Below are 22,319 nucleotides of genomic sequence, written 5' to 3' on the forward strand. Positions count from 1 at the left end.
CTTTACATCCAGGTCAGCCTGGGACAGTCCCTTTTTACACCCATTTTTCCAGTGCCCTGTCTGCTTCATGCCACCTTTCACTCTCAGAAGTGTCTTGATTTGGATGACAAATTGAAAGGTCACTCTAATGATGAGTATATTTAATGCAAGACAAAGAAGTTGGGATTCCAATCAGCAGGCATCCCAAAGAACTGAAAGTGGGCCTCATGTGGAAAGATTAGCAAATGACTGTTCATGTACATGTTTTAAATTAGGGGTCCTCAAGCATTTTTCTGTAAAGAGACAGAGAGTAGTTGTTTTAGGTTTTCGTCAGCCTCTGTCACACTATTCAGAATTGCCATTTTAGCACAAAAGCTACCCTACACAACCCATAAATGAGTGTGCATGGCTGTCTTTCAATAAAATTCTGTTTGGGACTTTAAATTTGAATTTCATCTGATTTTCAAGTTTCACAAAATACTCAAGCATTTAAAAAAATATTCAACTATTCTTGACTCACAAGCCATACAAAACTGGGCGGTGGGCTGATTTGGCCTTTAGGCCATATTTTGCTTAAAAGTTAAAATAAAAACAATGCTATGTATGTGTTAGGTTTTTTCTTTTATGGTTTTCATTTTTTAATTATTCAAATTGTCAAATGACATTGAATAATAGGGCTTTATATTTTAATATTATATATATTGTGTGGGGTACTATAATATATATAATGTATATAATACATATTTATAATATGTATTATATATAATATATATTATACATATATTTTATACTTGTTCATACTCTTTTTACTTCTCTTGTCTGTAAGGTCCATGCAATAAGGGATTTTTACCTGACATACAACAAGTGCTCAATAAATGTTTCTTAAATGAAAGAACTTAGATTATGCAATATACATACAATGAAGTACTAACATAACCATTAAAAATTATGTTGGCTAGTCCAAGATTTATTGTGAAGGGGAAAAATATATAGTTATAACACAATAGTTATAATGATATAAGTATTTTTTAGAGATCATATGTCTATATTTGTGTGGGATATCATCTAGAAGAACATATAAAATTATTACTAGTTATTATATCACTATAATTATAGGTTTGGGGATGCTTTAAAATCTTTCTCTTTTTGCTTATCTGTACTTTTTATTTTTCTAAAATGGGTGTGTTGGTCACTGTTGTTTGCATTTTACTCTATACTGCTGGTGTCCTGAAGGAATTTGGGTCTGACCAAGTGGAGGCGCCAGTTCTGGTCAGACCCTGCATCTGGGTCAGGGACTGGGAGTGACTAAGTCCAATGTCGGCCTGAGAGGGAATGGGGGATACCCATCGACTTCTTTTCGGATATGGTCAGTTCTCCACTGTACTCAGAAAATGTGAGGTTAGAGGCTCACACCTCCTGTGTTCTGGCTTTGAGAAAGGGGCCTCCCCACTGTCCCACAAAATGGCTGTAATTGGAACATGGTTAAAATTCAATGGTTAATCCTAGGAACAAACGGAGGCGCAGGAAGAGTTTGTGCATTTAGTCCATCACTGAACACACTTGCTGGGCACCATCACTGACCAGGCACTGTTTTAGGCTCTGGAGGTATGTACAGGAGAGAACAAAGCAGACAGAAATCCCTGTCCTCAAGGAACTTCTTCAGGGGAGAAGAGAAAGCAATAAACAGAGGAAAAACTGGAAGCAGCAGGCAGAGCTGAGGGGATCTCCGGGATGAGGCAGCAGCAGAGGGCAGGGTTGCTGGGAGGCCCTGTCTGAAGAGACACCTGAGCCGGGCCGAGCCGGCCAACCCAGGATCAGGCAGAAGAAGCAGTGAGGACAAAGGACCCTAGCAGCACGAGCTGGGCACATCTGAAGGCCTGATGGGAGGAGATGCAGAGAAGTGGCCAGCAGCCACCTCAAGTGACCACGGTAGAGAATGCAGTCCAAGTGAGCTAGTTTTATTCCAAGTGAAATGGGCAGCCACTGGTGGGCTTTCAGCAGAAAAATGACAGGCCCAGCAGGGGCTGCACGAGGGCTTGGGGGCCCGAGGTGGCTCAAACTAGGGTGGAGGTGGAAATGGAGAATGGAGGGGGACTGATTCATTATTTGTTTACCAGGCAAAGTGACCAGGACTTGCTTCAGAACCAAATTTAAACAGGAGAAAGACAGGATTCAGTTTGTTTGGTTTTATCTTGTTTGTCTTAATTTTAACAGCTTTATTGAGATATAATTTTTATACCATACAATTTTCCCATTGAAAATATTCAATGCCTTTCAGATGAGTCAGTGAATTGTGTAACCATCACTACAACTGACTTTAGAATATTCTCATTGACCCCCACACAACCCTGTGTTCTTCAGCCACTACTCCCACCCCTGACCCTGCTGTGCTCTGTACCACATTCTATTCATCCATTCTCTAATTGATGGACATTTAGTTTATTTCCATTTCTTGGCTACTATGAATAATGTTTCTATGAATACTGTTTGCCAGTTTTTGTGGGGGTATATGTTTTCATTTCCCTTGGGTATATACCTAGGCTTGGAATTGCTGGTTCCTATGTTAACTCTATTTAACTGTTTGAGGAACTGCCAGTTTTCCAAAGTGGCTGCAACATTGTATGTTCCCACCAGCAGTGTGTGGGGCTTGATTCTGTTTTAAGGTCACTCTGACTACTACAAGCAGAGAGGATTGGAGTAAGGCTTGGGGGAAGTGCAGACATCAGAACTGTTATGAAAAACTGGAGGCATCTTAGTGGTACTCAAAGACACATAACATGAGGTGTACTTCATGCTGTTTTATGGCAAAAATATTTTTGAGACAGCTATCTTTACACCATGAATCATATCACTAAATTAAAAGATTCCAACAGAGAAGGCTTGTTAAAACAGATCTGCAGTTTTTAAATCTAGAATCCTAACGCCGGCTGGTATGGAATTGCTTGCTCATCCATCCGCAAACAAGCTCCTGCAAGCAGGAGGGTATTTTTAGAGAAGCTAAGAGTCAGTGGGTCTAATTAAACTTCCACACCTTCAAGCCATGAAAACAGCAGCCTGTTGCTGAGGACTCCCATGCTAGAGGCATCACTCCGATTGCCTTAGGACACTGCCCTGGCCTCTCGGTCCCTGAGAAGGGCTGCCTGTGTTCCTAGTTGTTGTTTTTGACAACTGGGCAAGCAGTCTTGTGGTTCTGGAGTTCTTCCAGCTCAGGAAGTGGAGGGAATCCAACATCTATCGAGCTTATGACAGGCCCAGCCTGGGGTGAGATGCGCCACTTACATTCCTTAAGTTAGTGAAACAACAAATCACGAGGGAAGAAATAATTATTTTCCCCAATTACAGATGAGGAAAGTAGGCTCCTGTGGATGGGAAGGTCAGAAAAGGCCTCTCTGAAAAGATGGTCTTTTAGATGATACCAGCCACGTAAGGATTAGGAGGAAGAACATGCCAAGGTTAACCCCAAACTGTTTGTTAGGTCTCCAGGTGTCTTCATGTTTATTCACGTTTAATTTTCATTTTTATTCATTAGTATAAATAAAAGAAGTATCCCTCTAGAAACAAGTCAAGTTCCATTGACAAATAGCTGTGAGTAGAAATTGTAATTCTTTTTCCTTAATATTTCTGATTTTGTACTCAGAGCCTATTCTCCACAACATCCCCTCTCCATCCTACACACTGCCAATATCTCCCTCCCACCCATCCAATACCATGGTGTCTGCTAATGTGTTGTAATTGACCTCAGTAAGGCTCTGGGACATGGGGGGGGGCACAGTTCTCTCGGTTGGTTGTACCACCGTGCTGGAAGTAGTGACTTTGACCTCCAGAACTTCCCATGAAAGGAAGGAAGGATATACAGATACACACTACACTGTGAGGACAGTGGGCTCTCAGGTTAAGATGTTTTCCAAATGACAGAATACATTTTTACTATGACACTTTACCAAATCCCTCAAAATTGAGCTCATCCTAAGATCTGTGTGTTGGTCTTTGGGAAAGCCCAATAAGTAAAATCCTTCTTCCCCACTGAAATAATCAAAATATAAGACCAAGAAGTAAGGCTGTTTCGAGACCAAAATACATTACCAGTAAGATTACTGTTAGAGAGTGTGGCTTATATTCACCGGCAAGCAGAATTCCTGATGTTCGCCCACGTAGTCTCAATGCAGGGACAGGGCAGGGCTTCCTCCCAGAAGTGTACCTTCCCGTATAAAATGCGTGAGAAGGAAGGAAGGAAGAGGGAAGGGCTCTGCAGTCCCAGATCCTTCCTGCTCTCAACCTCACCAATTAAATAGACATTTCCCCTTGCATGGAAGCAAGTAGTAAAGATGATTGAGAGAGGTTTTGGAAACATAGGACAACCAAGGGAAAAAACATCACCCCTGCCACACACACACACACCCAACACTGGGTTCCCGATGTCCTGCTTCTGTCAAAATGTACTGATCCAACATCAGGCAAAAGAGCTGACCCTCTCAGGGGTCTCAGATTTTCCCTCCCTGAATTTGAGAAAATAAACACAAATTTTAAATGCTATCAAGAGAAAAGGCAGATTATCTATAAACAAAGGAATGAAGATTAGATTGACAGTAGAATTTTTACCAGCAACAATTAATACCAGAAGAACAATAGAGCACCATCTGCAATGTGTCATGGGAAAACAACTGCTCATTAGAATTTTATACCCAAAGAAGTGATGACCTAACACTGAGGGAGAAATAGGAAAAATGCACATATTTTCAAACACACAAATAATTCCCTCCCCTACAAGATCCCTACAGAAGGGATTATTAAAGGATAAATTTCAGCTAGTAGAAAACTGAACCCAAAGGGAAAGATTTGGATTCAAGAAAAAAATAGTGAGTAGAATAATTGATGAAATGACAGCAAAACTTAACTCTTAACTCTAAAAATTATTTTGAAATTAAAAAAAGCAAAACTCTAGACAACAATGACAAGATGGAAAAGGGGAGGGCTGTTAAGTGGGTAAAGAATGCAAGCTTTTTTGTAGAAAGAAAAAATTAAATTATAACTTTGTTAGAAAAATTATAGTTATGTATATTGAAAAATAAAAGACAATTCTGAGAAGAACATAAATAAAGCCTAAAGCTCTCAAACTAGCAGTGGAATATGGGGACTATAGATTATTTTACCAATCTAATAGAAGGCAAGAAAGGAAAAAAGGAAGAACGAAAAAGGACGGTAAACAAAATACACAAAATATGATGTAATAAGCTCAAATCTATTAATAATCACAATGAATGCATATGGATTAAATTCACCTATCAGAGATACAACTAAAACTTACAGAAAGATTATAAAGAGAAAATACGTGATATAAAAACAGCAGCCAAGAAAGGTGGCACATCAGTATCAATATCAAAAATGTCAAATTTTAGCATTTAAAATGAAAAATGGTAAAGAAAGGCACTACTTAAGAACCAGTCATGAATTCTAATGCAGAATATACGTTGGTAAACACTGCCTACTTTGTGCTGGGATCATGTCTGATTCTTCACTGCTGTATCTTCAGTGCTTGGCACTTAACAGATGTTCTACAAATATTAATGAATGGAATGATTGCCATGTTATATTGAAATGATCTGTCTCTGTGTTTGTCATATCACTAGGGCAGGGGGTCTGTCCCACTCAGTTTTATGCCATCAGTATTCAGCATAGTGCCTAGCATGTAGTAGGCACTCCAGAAATTCATGGTTCATCTCTTCCATAAAATCTCTTCCAACTGTTCTTGCCCATGAAGACCTACCCTTTGTTTCTATTTCTATAGCACTCATAATTTGAAATACCCAGTTTAGCAATAGATTATACAGTAGTATCTTTTAGTTTTCTCTCCATATTTCAACCTGGTTTCTCCTGAAGTATTTTAGATTTTTTTAAATCTATATGCTTTATACTGTGCCTAGTGCCTTGAATCATTACTTTTTGAATAAATATATCACTATTTAGATGAATGTAGGTTAGATCAGTGGTGCCAGCCGCACATGCCAAGGCCTCAAGGGGCATCTCCATTCCCCCTTGCAAATCCTTGACTAAAGAGATCACTGTTTGGAGACAGGCTCATATGCAAAGAATGTGAAAAAGTTAATGGGAGGGGCAGGTGAAGGCAGCTAGTGTCCAGTTCAAAGTCTCTGTGCTCTTTTCTTTCTGGCAAAATATCGAGGAAAGTGTCAGTGATCCTACTTCTGGTGGGAATGTAAACTAGTTCAACCATTGTGGAAAGCAATATGGAGGTTCCTCAAAAAACTAAAAATAAAAATACCTTCTGACCCGGGAATTCCACTCCTAGGAATTTACCCAAAGAAAACAACTTCTCAGATTCAAAAAGACATATGCACCCCTATGTTTATCACAGCACTATTTACAATAGTGGAAGCCACCTCAGTGGCCATCAGTAGATGAATAGATAAACAAGATATGGTACATATACACAATGGAATACTATTCAGCCATAAGAAACAAATCCTACCATTTGCAACAACATGGATGGAGCTAGAGGGTATTGTGTTCATTGAAATAAGCCAGGCAGAGAAAGACAAGTGCCAAATGATTTCCCTCATTTGTGGAGTGTAACAAGGAAGCAAAACTGAAGGAACAAAATAGCAGCAGACTCAGAGATGACTAGTGGTTACCAAAGGGGAGCGGTGTGGGAGGGCCGGTGGGAGGGAGGGAGAAGGGGAGTATCATGATTGGTGCACATGGTGTGTGTGAGGTTATGGGGAAGACTGTAGCTCAGAGAAGACAAATAGGGACTCTGTGGCATCTTAATACACTGATGAACAGTGACTGCAATGGGGTGTGTGTGGGGGGACTTGATAATAAGGGTGAATGTAGTAACCACATTGTTTTTCTTGTGAAACCTTCGTAAGAGTGTATATCAATGATACTTAATTTTAAAAAATGTCAGTGATCCTAAAAAAACTGGATGTGGGAAAATGGGAGAGAGAATCAGGGAAGAGTATGCCCAGACAGAACCTGGACCTGGCCTTCCACTGAGCAGGCATGGTATTAGGAGTTTATTATGAGATCAAAAGGAAACCCCAAGACAAACAGCTAAATTCTTGCACTGAGAATCTTATAAAAAAGAAGACAGAGAGCAGAGTTGTTTCCCTGTTTTCCCTCTACACACACGGCCTGGAGGGGAACCTAGGACAAGGGGCTCCTAATCGGGAAGCTGTAGAGAGTTAATTAAGGGCTGGGTGGCATCTTCTTGCTGGTCTTCATGAGGAAGACACCACATTCCAGGGTGGTTCTATCAGGTCGCTCCCTGGGAGATGAGCTGGCTGACCTCCCAAGGTCCTTTGCAATCCCATAATTAATGGTGAGCCGTGCACTTCCCCGTTCATGCTCCTACACACGTGTGCTCCCAGTTTGATCGTTAAATCCTCTGGGCTGCCTCCAGGTTTAGTACGGTGCCACACAAGCTGCTGGCATTTAACAAATGACTCAAATATTTGTTGAATGAAGGAATAACTGAATCGAGTATTTAAACAGAGCCCACATGACCTCCCCAGCTGTAAAGTACGGCGGATGAATGCAATTACAACATTCCAGGCACGATCAGTTGAGCAGAGCCCGCCAAAGAAAACGCGCGCGCGCGCATGCAGACACCCCAAAACTGATTCATCTACATCCACATTCCCACTGTGGGAGCACGGACCACCTGCTCAGCACGCAGGCTGTAAGAGTGTCCCTGGGAAGGGTCCTCTCTCTCAGCTGTTTTAGGAGACGGTGCCTCCAGAAGGTCAAGCCACCAATATTTAGAACTGCTTCCTATACGTGCTGGCCTCCAGGACAAAGTTTCTGCCCAGATTCCGCATGGGCCTCCCCAGCGTGCGTACTCACTCATTCCCTTGCCCGGGGCGCCCAGCGCGTGCAGCTCGCCGGCCCACAGCGCCTCACCTTACCTTGGTGAGCTGGGCGATCTTCTTGCACATTTTTACGTGCATCTCGGGATCGCAGTCTATTCTCCAGTCGGCGCCACCGCGGGCATCAGCTTTGGAGCTCGGGCAAGACCCCGGCGTGTGAATTTTGCTGTTGAGGGCAGAAGCCATAGCTAAAACGCATCCGACACTCAAGGGCTCTCGCGCGTGTTCTCGCTGCCCATGGTGTGCTCGTGCGGGCGCGCGCGGGCGTGCGGGCTTTCTCGGGAGAGGGGGCACTGCAGTCCCGCTGCCCGCACCGCCGCGTCGTCCCTGCTCCCCCGGCGGTCCGCCTCTCGGTCGCCCGCGCGCCCGCCCCCCGCCCTCCTCCGGCGCTCGCTCGCTGGCTCGCTGGCCCTGCGGGCACCCGCACCCGGCGGCCAGAAGCACGGGATCCGCACGTGCCGCTCGCAGACCGCACGCCGCTCTCCGCCCTGGGCGGGTTTCGCCTGCAATGGTAGAGCTTCCGCGACGAGGAGCCGCCGGCCTTGGAGAGGTCTGCGCTGGCCCGGCGCTGCGCTGACACGTGGGTAGCGCCCGGCTCCGAACTCAGCGGCGGCCGATCCTACCAGAAGTGGGCATCTCAAGCCAAGGGAGAATGAGAGCCGGCCTCGGCCTCGGGCGGCAGGGGCGCGCTGTCTGGGAAGGGGACCCTGGCGACGTGCTCCGTGGCCAGCGGGTTGCGGGGGGCCCGGCACCTTGACAAGCGCATCAGCCGGCGGCTTGGGAGCCTCGGAGCTCGGCGCTGAGGGCGGAGATGGGGCGCGGGGTGCCAGGCGAGGGGAAGGGGCGTGACAGCGAGTGGCGGGGAAGAGAAAAGGTACGCGGACCCTGGCCCACGGTGTGGGGCCCCGCCGGGGCTGCGAGTGGCAGCCCCCCTTCCCCCATCTTAGGGAGCAGCCCAGACGTTGCGGGAGGATTGCCAGAGATGACTGAGCAAAGCAGCCTAAGCGGTGGCTGAGGAGCTGGTGTCCTATATCTGGGACGGGAAAGCCCAGAACGCGTAGTACAGGAAGCGGCAGGCGCGCAGGAACAAAGTCATCAGAGAGGTAGAAAGGGTGGTGGCAGGTATTTCGGGAAAGGAGGAAGCAAAGGGGAAAAAGAGTGGTAACAGAGGAGCTGAAAGTCCAAGTAAACCGAGAGAGAAGTGACTTGCCTGTATCCACACTCCTGGTCACCCACCAAGAGGGGCAGATTCCTGTCATGTTTTAGGATTACGAGCTGTGTCTTTTTAGTTTGTTTGGTGAATGGAATGGTTAGGGGGCAAAATCTCATTGTGTCTTGCTTTTTCTAGTTTAAAAAACTGGACTTTTGGGAAAGTGACAGCACCCAGCAGATCAGATTTTCCTAAAGTGTGAATAATAGCGTCAACATAATAAGCAATTTGTATGGTTAATTTCGTTTTACAAACTGCCTTATATCAAGAGTCCCAATAATCTTGATAAACAAAGCAAGTAAGCTCCAAAGGGCCTCAGAAACCGCTGTTCCATCCCTCCATACTGCAGGCAACTAAGACTTTTACAGATGTGAAAATAGATCCAGAAAATTTGTACCAAATCAGGGAACTATAAGTTGCAGCCTAGTGTCTGAAACAGATAGTCCTAAGTTCCTATTTTCACCCCAGTACATCACACCACATAGGAATAGCCAACCTGGCCTTTCATGTCAGATTCCCTCTCCAGGACAACGACCCCCTCCTTGAATTAATTTAGAAAACAGAATGCCTGAATCAAAATCCCTGCCAGGGGGTTGATGTAGATTCTTGGTGCTACCCTAGACTTCCGAGTCAAAAACCCTAGAGTTGAGGGTCCAGGAATCCACATTTTAAACAAACTCCCTACTTATTATCAAATTGCATATTTACAGTATTTTCTCCAGGGTCTTAGTACATACTAAATTTTACAGAAATTCAACCACTGTGTGAACTAGAGGGAAATTAGCCTTATTGGTCCAGAACTTCACTAAAAGTCATTTACTATCTTGGAAAGTTACATCATCAATGGCCACACAGTTCATGGTGAGTCTACTTACAGTGCAAGCATCTGAGTACTACATTATGTCACACCAGAGCATGTCTACACTGAAATTCAGATGACTTAACTATACTTTTATTTCTCCTCTATATTAGTCAAAAAATTATATATTTTGAACATGTGTCCTAATTTTAAAAATTATCTATGAATTTCAAGATAGAAACATGAGCATTATAAAAAAGGTGATGTTGGTCTGAATAAGATTGAGAATCCCTGCTCTAAATGATAAGAATCTCACTAAAGTTTAGTGATATTGCAGTTTATCTCCAAGTTTTAGTTATTTAAATCTGATCTTACTAGGTCTAGGGGCTAAATTTTTCAATAGTATATTTTATACTTTCAACCTGGGAATAAAGCAGATACCTTTATCAGGCTTGTTGGACCTTAGCTACTGTAATGAAGGTACCACAGGCTGGCCTAAGGAAGGTGCTACAAGCTAGCCTGGAAAACGGTCTTCTGCAGCCGCTGGGATTTTCTAGTACTCTGATTATTAGGTCCTTTCACACTAACAGGGAGGGCAAGGGCAGAAATAACTGCTGTATGAACTACAGGGGGTAGGGGAGAAACACTAGATAGACCTCTATGTGATCTTGTCGATCTGCTGTGCCATTTCCACACAGTCTTCCTTCCTCTGAGGTATGTATTACTATCCTCATTCTACAGACTAGGAAATTGACACTCAGGCAGACTAAGTCCCTGACTCTTTACACCTAGGAAGTAGATCTGGGTCTATCTGACTTCAAAGGTTATTCTTCCCAGAGCACAATGCTGGCATATCTGAAATTTTTAAATGTCATAATTGATTTTTTTTAGATTATAAAAAATAAGCTTTTAGTGCTCTGCTTCCCAAAAAATCTCACCTGTAGTAATGCAAAAAATGAGTCTAAGAAGCAGGCAAAAATCACCTCAAATCCCAAAAGGAAAGTTTGTTAATATTTTAGAGACCCTTCTAGATATCTCTGTACACATTTAGAATATGTTACGTACATATATGTATTTTTGAAACATAAATGGGATACTGTATGTTTTTGAAAGCTATTCACTCAATATAAAATGGACATCTTTCTACTTCTGTCAATAAAGATCTACATTCCCATTTTTTACAGCCAGAGTATTCCATTATATACAATAACAACATATTTACCTTATCCCTATTTTTTATACATTAAGCAACTATTTTATACATACTTGTATGTTGTATTATGAGAATTTTCAATTCTGTTCTAAAAGACAGGAAAAGCAAAAAGGATGTATGAAACTTCTGTGTTAAGTATAATCAGTAAACAAGTAGCTTGTGAAATAGAATTCTGAAGATGTATTAAGTACAGAAAGTTTATAAATTACATGTGTAAGACATGATAAAGATAGAATGGAATATATGTAAAAAGGATGGTTCAAACAAGAATGTTACTAACAGAAAAAGATGGAATGGCCAAGCTATAGTACAGATGATACCACCTTCAGATCCACAGCTATATCATCCCCACAAATGCCATTCATTGTTGACACCCATTCTGACCCCATGTGTATTTTACTGCAGAAACACACATAAAAAACATGTTTCTCGGCAGGCCATTCACCAGGCGTATTTGCCCCTGCACATTTCTGACAGAGCAAGCATGTATTGGCTCTAGGCACCCTCTATGTAATTTTTCACCTGTGGTCCTCATTACCTGCACTATCACAGGTGACGGTTGATGGGGCAGACAGGATGTAACAACCTACACTGCATAACAAGGATTCAGGTCATTTGGTCCTCCTGCTCCCTGTGGCTTTATCCTAAGTGTTTGCCTTCACTATGCTTTCCAACTATACTTCTGTGTAAAAGTGATTCAATAAATGATGTGTTATTTGAGCATTTTAATTTGTGTTGTAAAATTTTCTGTCCATGACAGATGGGATAGCCTGCCCCATAATGCATTTGGAGGTTATCTTTGCATCAAGATAACTTCCTATATTACTTCATACATGGATTTTTGCACAGATGTCCAAGTATTGTCATAGGAATAAATCTAGCAATAGGCCAGTTTCAAAGAATAAGCAAACTTTAAATATTTTGTTATACTGTTCTCCAGTATAATTATGCCAATTTCACTCTCATTAATAGTACACAAAAATGCGCGTTTTCCCATACCGTTGCCCAAACTAGCTGTCATTGATCTTCTAATATCTTCCAATTTAATAGGTGAAGAGTGTCTCTCCCTACACCAGTTGATTACTAGTAGGCCTGCTGTAACACCTTTACACAACCTGCTCAGCTGTTGGAATTAAACCTTTTGTGCATTATTTTTGCCTTTCTTCTACATATTGAAATAACTTTCTAGGCCCAAGATTGAGCTGCTCCTGCCCAGTGTCACATCAGCGAACAGCAACTTAGATCTAACTCTGGTGTCCCTGTGAATGCTGTGTCTGCTTGACTAGAAACAGTGTATGGTCGGCCAATCCCCAGATGCCAATCCAGCTCTAGGCTGGGTTAGTTCTTTGTTCTTCCTGACTCCAAACTGGGCTATGTGGTCCCAGCCAATCAGATGTTTTCTAATTTTCTCTTCCTTGTTCTTTATTCTTTATCCTATGAAACCTTCCTGTCTTCTGCCTCATTCTGCAGTTCTTCAAATGGAGACTGCCCATTTCATGAAGTGTTAAATAAGGTTGGTTTGTATTGTCTTTTTCACTCATTTTTAACACTTATTTCAAGATCTTTCCTTGTAGGAACTTTTATCAGTTTGCCTACTATGTATTTTATAAACATTTCCTTTAGTAATTTATTTTGTCTTATTTTTTTTATAACTGTTTTGAATTTTAGGTAGTCAAATCTGTTGATTATCTTTTACATTTTTCCATCTCTTGCATGACAGTTAGAAATGTTTTCCCCATCCAAGATGAGTTTTTCCTAGCATTTTTGTGGTCTTCTTTTTTTTTTAACTTACATTTTTGATCTAGCTGGAATTTATGTTGATATAATGGTGTATCTTGAGGATGGAATCCAGACTTATGTTTTTCCAGGTGGCTAAGCTGTTACCCCAACAGGTATTGAATAATTCGTCTTTACCACACTGATACATGTCACATTAGGTGATTTCTTAGGTAGATTTTTACTAAGGTAATTTTTCAGTCTTTGCCTTAGTAATTTTCTTTCCTCATCAGTTAAGTAGCATGGGTAACTCTATCATTACTACTACGAATATACTCCTACTCATCTAAGAACAAAATTGCGTTCTTGAGTTCATTTCACTTAACCCCTTTACCAAAAAGGTTATTTTTCCTACTCTGCCTATTCCTACTCATCTTACAGGATAGTTTGCATGTCCCTAAAATATGCTCTCATGGCTCTGCATTTCTGTGCAGCATCTATGTCATTTTTAAAAATTAAGGTTTTGTCAAATATCCTTCCTTTTGGAGTGATGCATCCAAGAAACAAACACAAAACTTGAATTGGCACTATTGCTTTTATTGTAATCCTCACACACATTAACTATGGGTTTCATTAACAGCAGCCTGGTACCAGGTCTTCCATCTCATCAACCTTTTCACAAAATGCCAACATCTGTACTAAGATTACAGTATATGAACATAACACAAGGTGCATGACATCTTGGAATAAAATGTTTTGTAGCAAAATTATATCCAGGTAGTATTAAATATCAATATGATCAATGAGCTCCACAAATGAGCTGGTTTTGGAAACAGTGTGTGGGAAATACGAGTCTACAAACTCTAGCATGATGGTCATTTTTTTCATCTCCTTACCTTAAAATTGTTAGTGGTTACCAAGATATGAAACACTGGGACGAAAGAAGAGTGAGTGTACAGGCTAAGAGTAGTTAAATGGCAAAAGCAGGTTTTCCAATACCTGAAACATTGAACAACCAATTTGCAAAGAACATTTAAGTTGGCCGTAGGGCAAACAGGCAGGAAGTTTATCTGGCAGCAGTACTGTTGTCTTTCTGATCTTTCAAAGGTAATTAAACAACAGAACTCCTCAATATTCAAAAAGGTAATGGAACTGAAGCTATTAAATTCTCTTTATTTCATAGCAGTAAAGTGCTCAGTACTCAATGAGAACTCAAAACATTTTTAACCAAATTAAGTATAGTAATAGGGCTGACCTAAGGCTGAATATTTCGATGTGGCTCTTTCTTAATTTCTCTTTCTGGAATTGACCCTGCTTTTTTTTCCTCTCTTTTTCTAAGAAAAAAAATCGCCTACGGTATCTATTCAATACAAATCCAAGTATCATCCTGACTATTTACATGGAGTTAGAACTCCTCAAATTTTGGTAACATAAAAATTACCAGGAGCTTGATAAACATGGGTATTTCTGACTCATGTCAGACATTTTGATTCACTAGGTCTGGGTAAGGCATTTTAAACAATCCCTTCAGTGCTGCTATCGGCGGTGGTACAAGATCCCGCTTTGAGAAGTGCTTTAATGGTGCAAACAAAACTTAATCAGTTTCCTCTAGGTCTTCTTGCTTTATACTGTCCTTCTCATCCTGTCTTATTCAAATCCTATAAACCCTCAAGTCTCAGCTCAAATCACACTTCCGAGGCAGCCCTGATCCACTACTCCTGTCAGAGATGCTCTCTCTGATCTCCCATGGCAGTTAGTATACAGAAGATGTCTCCAAAATTTGACTCAGCAACCCACCAACAGAAACTTTTTGAATATGCACTCTCAACACTGTACTTATGAATCAGTTTTGTACTATATTAATATTTTATTCACACTACAAAATATACCAAGGAGAAAGTTAACAGATGAATTAAAGAACATAAATAAGATAATTTTTTATTAATTTGGCAAAAATTCTGGATTATAAACAGCATACAATATTGTAAAAATTTAAATGAAGCAATATAATTGAATATGCTTCAAAATTTAAAGTCTTGATCATTTTAGGATATTGTGATTCAAGAGGCTTAGTTCTAAGTTCAGTTTAGTCAATTTTAACAGCTGTCATATGTAGCAACCTATACAACTTCATAGGTTCAAGAAAAGGATATTAAGGGCACTTTATGGTATCAGTTTTGCAATCCTATCCACCCTGATTTTCATAAAGAATTCAGTTGGAAGTTTTGTTGAAATTCAGTAAAGTTTTATCTTCCCTGATACCAATCAGTTCTCACAAACTAATTACAGACTGTTGCATTTGTAAAAAAATAGGCAATTATCCATATGGTACAATATCTAAAGTGAAAAAATGAGGTCTCCTTTCTACCTGTTTCTACTCACTGGTTTGATTCCCAGAGACAAGAACTTCTTTTCCTATATAAGCATACAAAGCAAGTATATATTCTGAGCCATTTTATACTTACTACGATATTGAATAAAGAACATGGTTTTCCATATCCCCTCCACATTCCTCAGCCTTATTTTATCAGAATTCTAGTAGTCACTCTTTCATATTGAACTATGTAAACATGGGTCATGGGCCAAAGAGTACTGCCTCATTCAATATAATTTTTGGCAATCCTGAAATTGTACTAGATCAATAATGGTTCTGCTTTTAGATAAACAGCATATATATTCAGATCAACAATGTCTGCAGTTTATCAACTATATTAGTTATGATAATGTTCATTGCTAAAATATTATGCTGATTGTTAAAATAACAAACCCCACATTTCAGTAGCCTAAAACAGTAAAGTTTATTTTTTTGCTTACATTAAAGTCTGAGTTACTGGTCTTTAACCCCTCTTCTTATCTAAAGTGAATCAGTGACTGGCGCTTTCCCTCGGTGCTCCACCATCCCCCAGTACCTCATTGTCATCTATATCTAGCAAGCAAAAGACAAAAAAGAACATAGAGAAGGTATACTCACTTCTGCAATACCTTGGTCTGGAAGTGACACAAATTCTACTGTCATTCCATTAGCCAGAACTGATTAAAGGCACTAGCAAAGATATAAGGGAATCTGGGAAATACAATTCTTGGCCAGGTAGCAGTTTCTCAAAAGAACTCTGCACTATGAAAAGGGGAGCACACAATTTGATGGACTTACTGCTAATACCTCAGACTTACTGTTAATATCTGAATATTTACTTTTAAATAAAGGTAAACATTTGGTGCATAACTTGAAGGGAAAAATCGCACTGAAATGTAAGCTACGTGAACAGTTTTTGTCTGTTTTTTTGACTGCTGAAGTCCCATTGCTTAAAAAGCACTCTGTAGGATTTAATAAATATTCGTTGGATGACCAACTGAATTTATGAGTTGAAATTCTATTAACCAACCAAAATATTAATGCGTATGTATTACAAAAGTAAAGCGCTCTAAGTAATTGATGGTGAAAACTATTGATTTTATATACAGGAACAGATATCGAGAACTTTCTGGTAGTTGAATAACAGGGAAATAGATGCATAATAGGAATATTAGACAATATCCAGAATACCTTAATTTTATAAAAACATTTTAAATAATAGTATGTAGCAGAATAATAGTTTCAATTATTTATAGTTCTAATAGTTACAGAACTGATATATGATGATTTAAATTAAAAAAAAAACTATCAGATTTTTATTTTATGACATTTAGATAATTAATATTTAAGAAAAAGTCTGAATTCTTCAATCTCTTGAGGATAACTTAAAAATAGAATGTCAACTTTCCTATCTCAAATTTCATGAAAAGGACAAACTTCAATGATATATAATCCATATCTATGACAAATCACCTATGATCTGAATAAAAAAAGGAATATAAAGAGCATGAAGAAAAGGAGAAAGTAGTAGAGAGTAAGGAGATAGCTAAAATATTCTGTTCTCAGTAATCAAATTCCAAAATGTCAGTTTCAGTAAGAATATTTTAATGAAAGATAATTTCTCTTCTATGTCATATCATACAGAGAACCAATTTGAGACAATCACGACTTAAATGTGAAAGCTAAAACCGTAAGTCTTCTAAAAATATAACCATAGGATATCTTGGTAACATTCAGGATGGCAAAGATCTGTTGGAGCACTAACAATAATAGGGAAAAAACTATTTCATCAAAATTAAAAACTTCTACATATTAAAATATACCATGAAGTAAGTTAAAAGGCATAGACTAGCAGAAAATATTCACAATACATATGTAGTATCTGATAACTTGCATATAAAGTATATACAGACCTCTTACATATCAATAAAAGATGTCATTTATAGGTGGGCAAAAAGACTTGAACAAGAAGTTTCAAAAGAGGCATATGAATGGCCAATGAGTATACTAAAAAGTGTCCAACATTGCTAATCATGGAAATACAAATTAAAAGCACAATGTGATACCATTACACAACAACAGAATGTGTAAAATTAGAGACTGACAATAACAAACTTGTTTGTAAAGTGGAGTGACTGAAACTTTCATACATTGCTGGTGCAAGTGTAAAATGATACAACCACTTTGGAAAGTATTTGGCAGTTTTACTAAAACTAAGCATATACCTAACATAAACATATGTGAACACAAAAATAAACACAAACATAAACACATACATAATACATAAAATAAACATAAACATAAACACAAACATAAAAGCAATACTATTATCTATATACCCAAGAGGAATGAGTACACATTCCATAAAGAACATAGGTACAAAAATGTTCATTGCAACTTTATTTGTAACAGCCAAAAACTGCAAAGGACTCAAATGCTATCAACAGGATAAAGGTGATGGATAAATGAATAATGGTATGTTCACACAATGGAATAGTCTATAGCAATAAAAAAGAACCACAGATACATGCAAATAACTGAATGATGAACTGCAGATACTATATTGATGAAAGAATACAAGAATGAAACAATATATAATGTATGATCCATTTACATGAAGTTGAGAACAAACAATTGATCTTTAGTAGAGAGGTTATTTCTTGGGGGAGGTAAAGACTCAAGAGGGTGCTAGGTAATCAGAAACTTCTTTTGCAGTTCTGAGCATATATATCTTGATGTAAGTGTACACATATGTGAAAAATAAAGTACACTTATGATTTGTGCACTTCATATATTTTACTGTAGTTATGATATCCCTCACTTAAAAAAAAAGGCAGATGGACAAACCATCCTGGCATAGTTTATATAACAGATTTGATGACAAACACATCATCACACATAATCACTTACAATTAAAACAAACTTTATTATAAGTTTATATATTAGTATAAACAGATTATAGAAAAATAACCTCAGTCATAACTCACAGGAAAAAACTTAAAGCATGGATTGGGAAAATATTATGGAGTTGTCACTGGATATATTTATACCTTGATAGCAAAAACAGAATGAAAGATGAAAAATATGAAATCTTAAAGTATTATTTTTAAAGTAATAATTCCTTATGCTTTTGAGTCAACAGAGGCTAAAATTTAAAGAAAAATCATGTTGAAATTACCGTTATAGACTGTGTATGTCTGTAAATAAAAAAATTGTGAGATTTGCCCATGCAAGGGACAATACAAAACAAGTCACTGAATATTTTTTCCTGAAAACATCTCCTGCAGTGCACATCTTACTAAAGGTGAAAGCGTCTACTGCAATTGTGGAGCATGACTGAAGGAGCGATCTAATTGTTGACACTACAGTTTCATTGTAGTCAGACAGTGTCACTGTAGTAGTACAAAGTCAAACTTCTAAAATACTGTTTTTATATAGGTCTCAATCTGAAATCCACGGCACAACAATTATATTTTGAATAAAAATTCAAATTTATTTTCATGACAAATATACTCAGCCAAAAATGTGTATTTGGTGTACTTCCAATTGCCTCATTTTACTATTAACCTAATTTTCCTTGTACTTTACTTTTTCTCTTTCCCTAATGATCCAACACCTGTCTCCTTTCTACACTTTCCATGTACTCCCAACACTTTGTTCCAAGTTTCATAGGGACCTCCTTCCTGAAACCCCCAGCCTACTTACTTGACAGTAGTCATCCTGGGACTTTCCTTCATCGCATTTGTTTGTAAGATCTTATGTTTTCAGGATCCCATGCCTTCTTACTTAGATTTACTCTGCTGTTTTGATGAAGCACATCCTCCAGTAGCCTCCTAGGAAAGGGTACATGGTAAGATACAATTTTGAGACTATTTAAGTCTAAACTTTACATTAGCCCCATGCTTGAGTGGATTCTTGTGTACAGAATTCGAAATTAGAAATAATTTTTCCTCTTATATTTGAAGGCTTTGCTTTCAGTCTTCTAGAATCCAGTGCTGTTAACCAAGAAGTTTAAATGCCATTCTGAAAACATCTTTTCATGTAACCCTTGTTTCTCCCCTTTGGAAACTTTTAGGATCTTCTTAACCCAGGCATCCTGAAATACCTCATTTTTAAAAATTCATTGTGCCAGGCACTCAAGCAGATCCTTTTAATTTAGGAGACTCATGTCCTATTTTTAGAAATGTTCTTACATTTTGTTTTCTTTCTTCACCTCCTTTCTCTGTTCTCATTTTGGAGCTCATATTAATGTGATGTTGCATCCCACCCTGATCTTCTAGTTTTCTTTTTTGTTCTTTCCTATTTTCTATTTCTGCCTTTTTGTTCCACCTCCTGTATTTCTTCAACTTTCAACATATCTACTGAAAGGTTAATTTTGGCTCCATTTTCAATACTCTTTTATTTTCTGATTGTTCATTTTTTTATAGCATCCTGTTTTTATTTCATGGATGCAGCATATTCTCCTGTTTCTGAGAATACAGCTTCTGTGGAGAGTTTTCTGTTCTCCACATTATTTCCATTTTTTTTCCAGGTTCTTTCATTTGTTTTTTTTTGTCTTCATCTTTTATTGCTGCAGGTATCCTCAAATGCCTAGTAATCTTTGGCTATCAGTGTTTCATTACTTCAAGAGACTGAAAGTCATGTACGAATGGGCAGGGCTTGTGAACTTTGGGTTTCACTGTAACATCTTTCTGGGTGGGGTGGGCAGGGCTAGGAATAAGCTCAGCTGCCAGATTTTGTAGCTTGGTGGAGACAGGGGACTAAAGGCTAAGTGTGCAGAATACTGACATTCTCTCAATCCTATTTTTAGTGTGGCAACTCTCCTCCAGGTCCCACTTCTAACTTGTTTGGTACAGTTTCTCCAGAGAATAAGTCTCCAGTCTTTGGCTAGAAAGAGAGATCATCACCTGGCTACAAAAGAAACGTAAAAAACTTTCAAATATTCCCCTTGTTTTCAACTTTGCTCCTCACCCCAACCATCCAGGGCACCTTGTGCTTCAAATCCTTGAATTTTTTGGGAGTAGTGGAAGGAAAAGATAGGTGTTCCAAATCTGTGCACCTTTTCTGTGATGGAGAATGGTTCCCTGAACTGTGCTACCTTGTCAAGTATTAAAAAAAAAAAAAGTAATACGATCTTTTCCTTCACTGTAAAAGAGTGTGAGAAAATGACTACTTAAAACATAAACAAAAAACATCAACAAACCCAAACTACCTATTATTAAGACACTATTTAAATTTTTACATCTGGAAAAGTTTCAGTGGCTTTATGATTTTAGTAAAATACAGTGTGTCTCTCATAAACTCTCATATCTGCCATCGAGCTTCCTCCTCCACTTCTCAACAGTTCGAACCTTGGCTCAGCTGTGTGTTAGTGTCCCTCTCTCCCCGTCAAGCATTTGGAGGTAAGACACCACCTCATAATGGGAAGAACCAGACTACTGCTTGGGAACAACTACGTGACTACAGTCCCAGCCTAATCCTAAAACATTTATAGTACTGGTAGATAAAATACAGTGTGCCAGTTAAATCTGAATTTCAGATAATATTTTTCTGGTATACGTATATCCCATATTTCATTGTTTATCTGAAGTTCAAATTTATTTGGGCATCCCTGTATTTTTCTTTGCCAAATCTGGCAACTCAACACATTTAAAGAAACAAGTAGAAAGTGATAGCCAACATAAAAAAGCTGGTTTTAAAGAAGGAAACTGGGATCTGGACCAAAGCTTTTAAGCACTGGGATAGTTTACATTAATATCAGGCAGATGGCCACGGACAGCACCATATAACCCGCTTTGTGTAAGTTCCCATGGAATGCACTGGTATGGTCAATGTTAATGCTTTCAATTAATACAGGAACATCGTTTCTCCAGGTACAAGTTGGCCCCCTAGTGTCACCAGAGGTCTGCCATTCAATCAAATCACTCTGGCAGCTCAGCGTACAAATCTTAAAGCCGATCTACGGACTTATTTTGATAAAAGATGGCCATACTCTTAGACTGTTCCAATTGTTTCAGTACCTTTGAAAGGAAGTTGCCCCTATTGGGCCATTGTCTGATCAATACATTGTAAAACAAGTTGACTTACTGGAGTGTCAATTCCCACAGTTGACATTATGGATGGAAAGGCAGCATTAAACATGGGTTTAGCAGTTAACCCAAACAGAATGTTCCCCCAAGAAAATATGGCCAGCTCCTTAATTACAAACTGCAACACTGTTTCTCATTTGGTTTCTATTGACATCTAATTTGATACCACACCCTATCAGCTTGTGTGTGTACTGGGAACTCAGTTTTAATCTTGTCTGGCTGACCAGGATCCTATCCTATCTCCTAGGTGATTACTAATTATGTCTTACCCCAGGTTAGGGTATTACTTTCCAAGTGATTCCAGCAATTTTCATATCATGCTAGGGCTATCTATGCCTTCTTAAAGAAACTGCCTAAACTCATCAACTCGCTGTTTTTATGATCCAACCCTAAAACTATCTCTAATATTTTAAATGAACTCCATGATGTTTAGAAGCAACAACTCTGGTGCTGTCTGCTTGCTACACTAAATTGTTTTTAAATTAGGCATTCCTTTCCCACATCTCATTGAGAAAGGCTGGTCACAGCTCTCAGAGCTAACAGGAGCTGTGCAGCCATCAAGTGTCAGGCCATTGTGGTTCCCTGATCCTTTCCATTTTATCCATCTGATTTCCAAAACTTCCAAAATTGGCAAAGATGGACCACAGAGATTTTCCTTTCGATAACATCAAGCTGACACACAAGAAACACCTGGTGGTTGGTGTCAGCGAGTGTAGCTCCCTCAGCCCAGTGGATATTGCTCATTGGTGGGTTCATATGCCAATAGCTTGCATAAAGTTGTCTCATAAAGTCTGAGAAGTTATCCAGACTTTCTGGGTTCTTCTATACAGCCCAGCCATATGCATTAACACTTCTGGCCCAGATCTTTGTGTACCATTGCCCTGTGAACTTAGTATATACAACTTAAATCTGTGTATAAAATATCTAATTATCTGTTCCCTTAGCTGACTACCCCTTGTGGGGTTTAAGTGTTGGAGTTTGCCCTCCACATGAAATTTCCACTACACTTGGATGGCTGCCTGATTTTCAAATATTTAAGGACCAGTATAAGGATTAGACTTATTTAATACGACCTTA

General features: G+C 39.2%; 1 protein-coding gene across 4 annotated transcripts in view; it reads right to left on the reverse strand.

The window, feature by feature from the left end:
- The window catches only part of FAM184B (family with sequence similarity 184 member B), a 130,735-nt gene extending 111,748 nt beyond the window's left edge, over positions 1–18,987 (reverse strand). For 2 of the 4 annotated variants that reach the window (XM_057502122.1, XM_057502123.1), the window contains exon 1: positions 18,859–18,987. Coding sequence is in view for 2 of the 4 variants with exons in the window: in XM_036921047.2 (XP_036776942.2) it covers positions 7,902–8,048 (147 nt within the window). In the remaining 2 variants the exon portion in view is untranslated. Of the gene's footprint in view, positions 1–7,901; positions 8,182–18,858 lie in introns of those variants that run through there. The other 2 variants (XM_036921047.2, XM_036921046.2) reach the window with 1 other exon arrangement.
- Positions 18,988–22,319: the final 3,332 nt, after the last annotated feature.

This window comes from Manis pentadactyla, chromosome 5 (assembly GCF_030020395.1).
Source record: "Manis pentadactyla isolate mManPen7 chromosome 5, mManPen7.hap1, whole genome shotgun sequence".
NCBI classification, from domain to species: Eukaryota; Metazoa; Chordata; class Mammalia; order Pholidota; family Manidae; genus Manis; species Manis pentadactyla.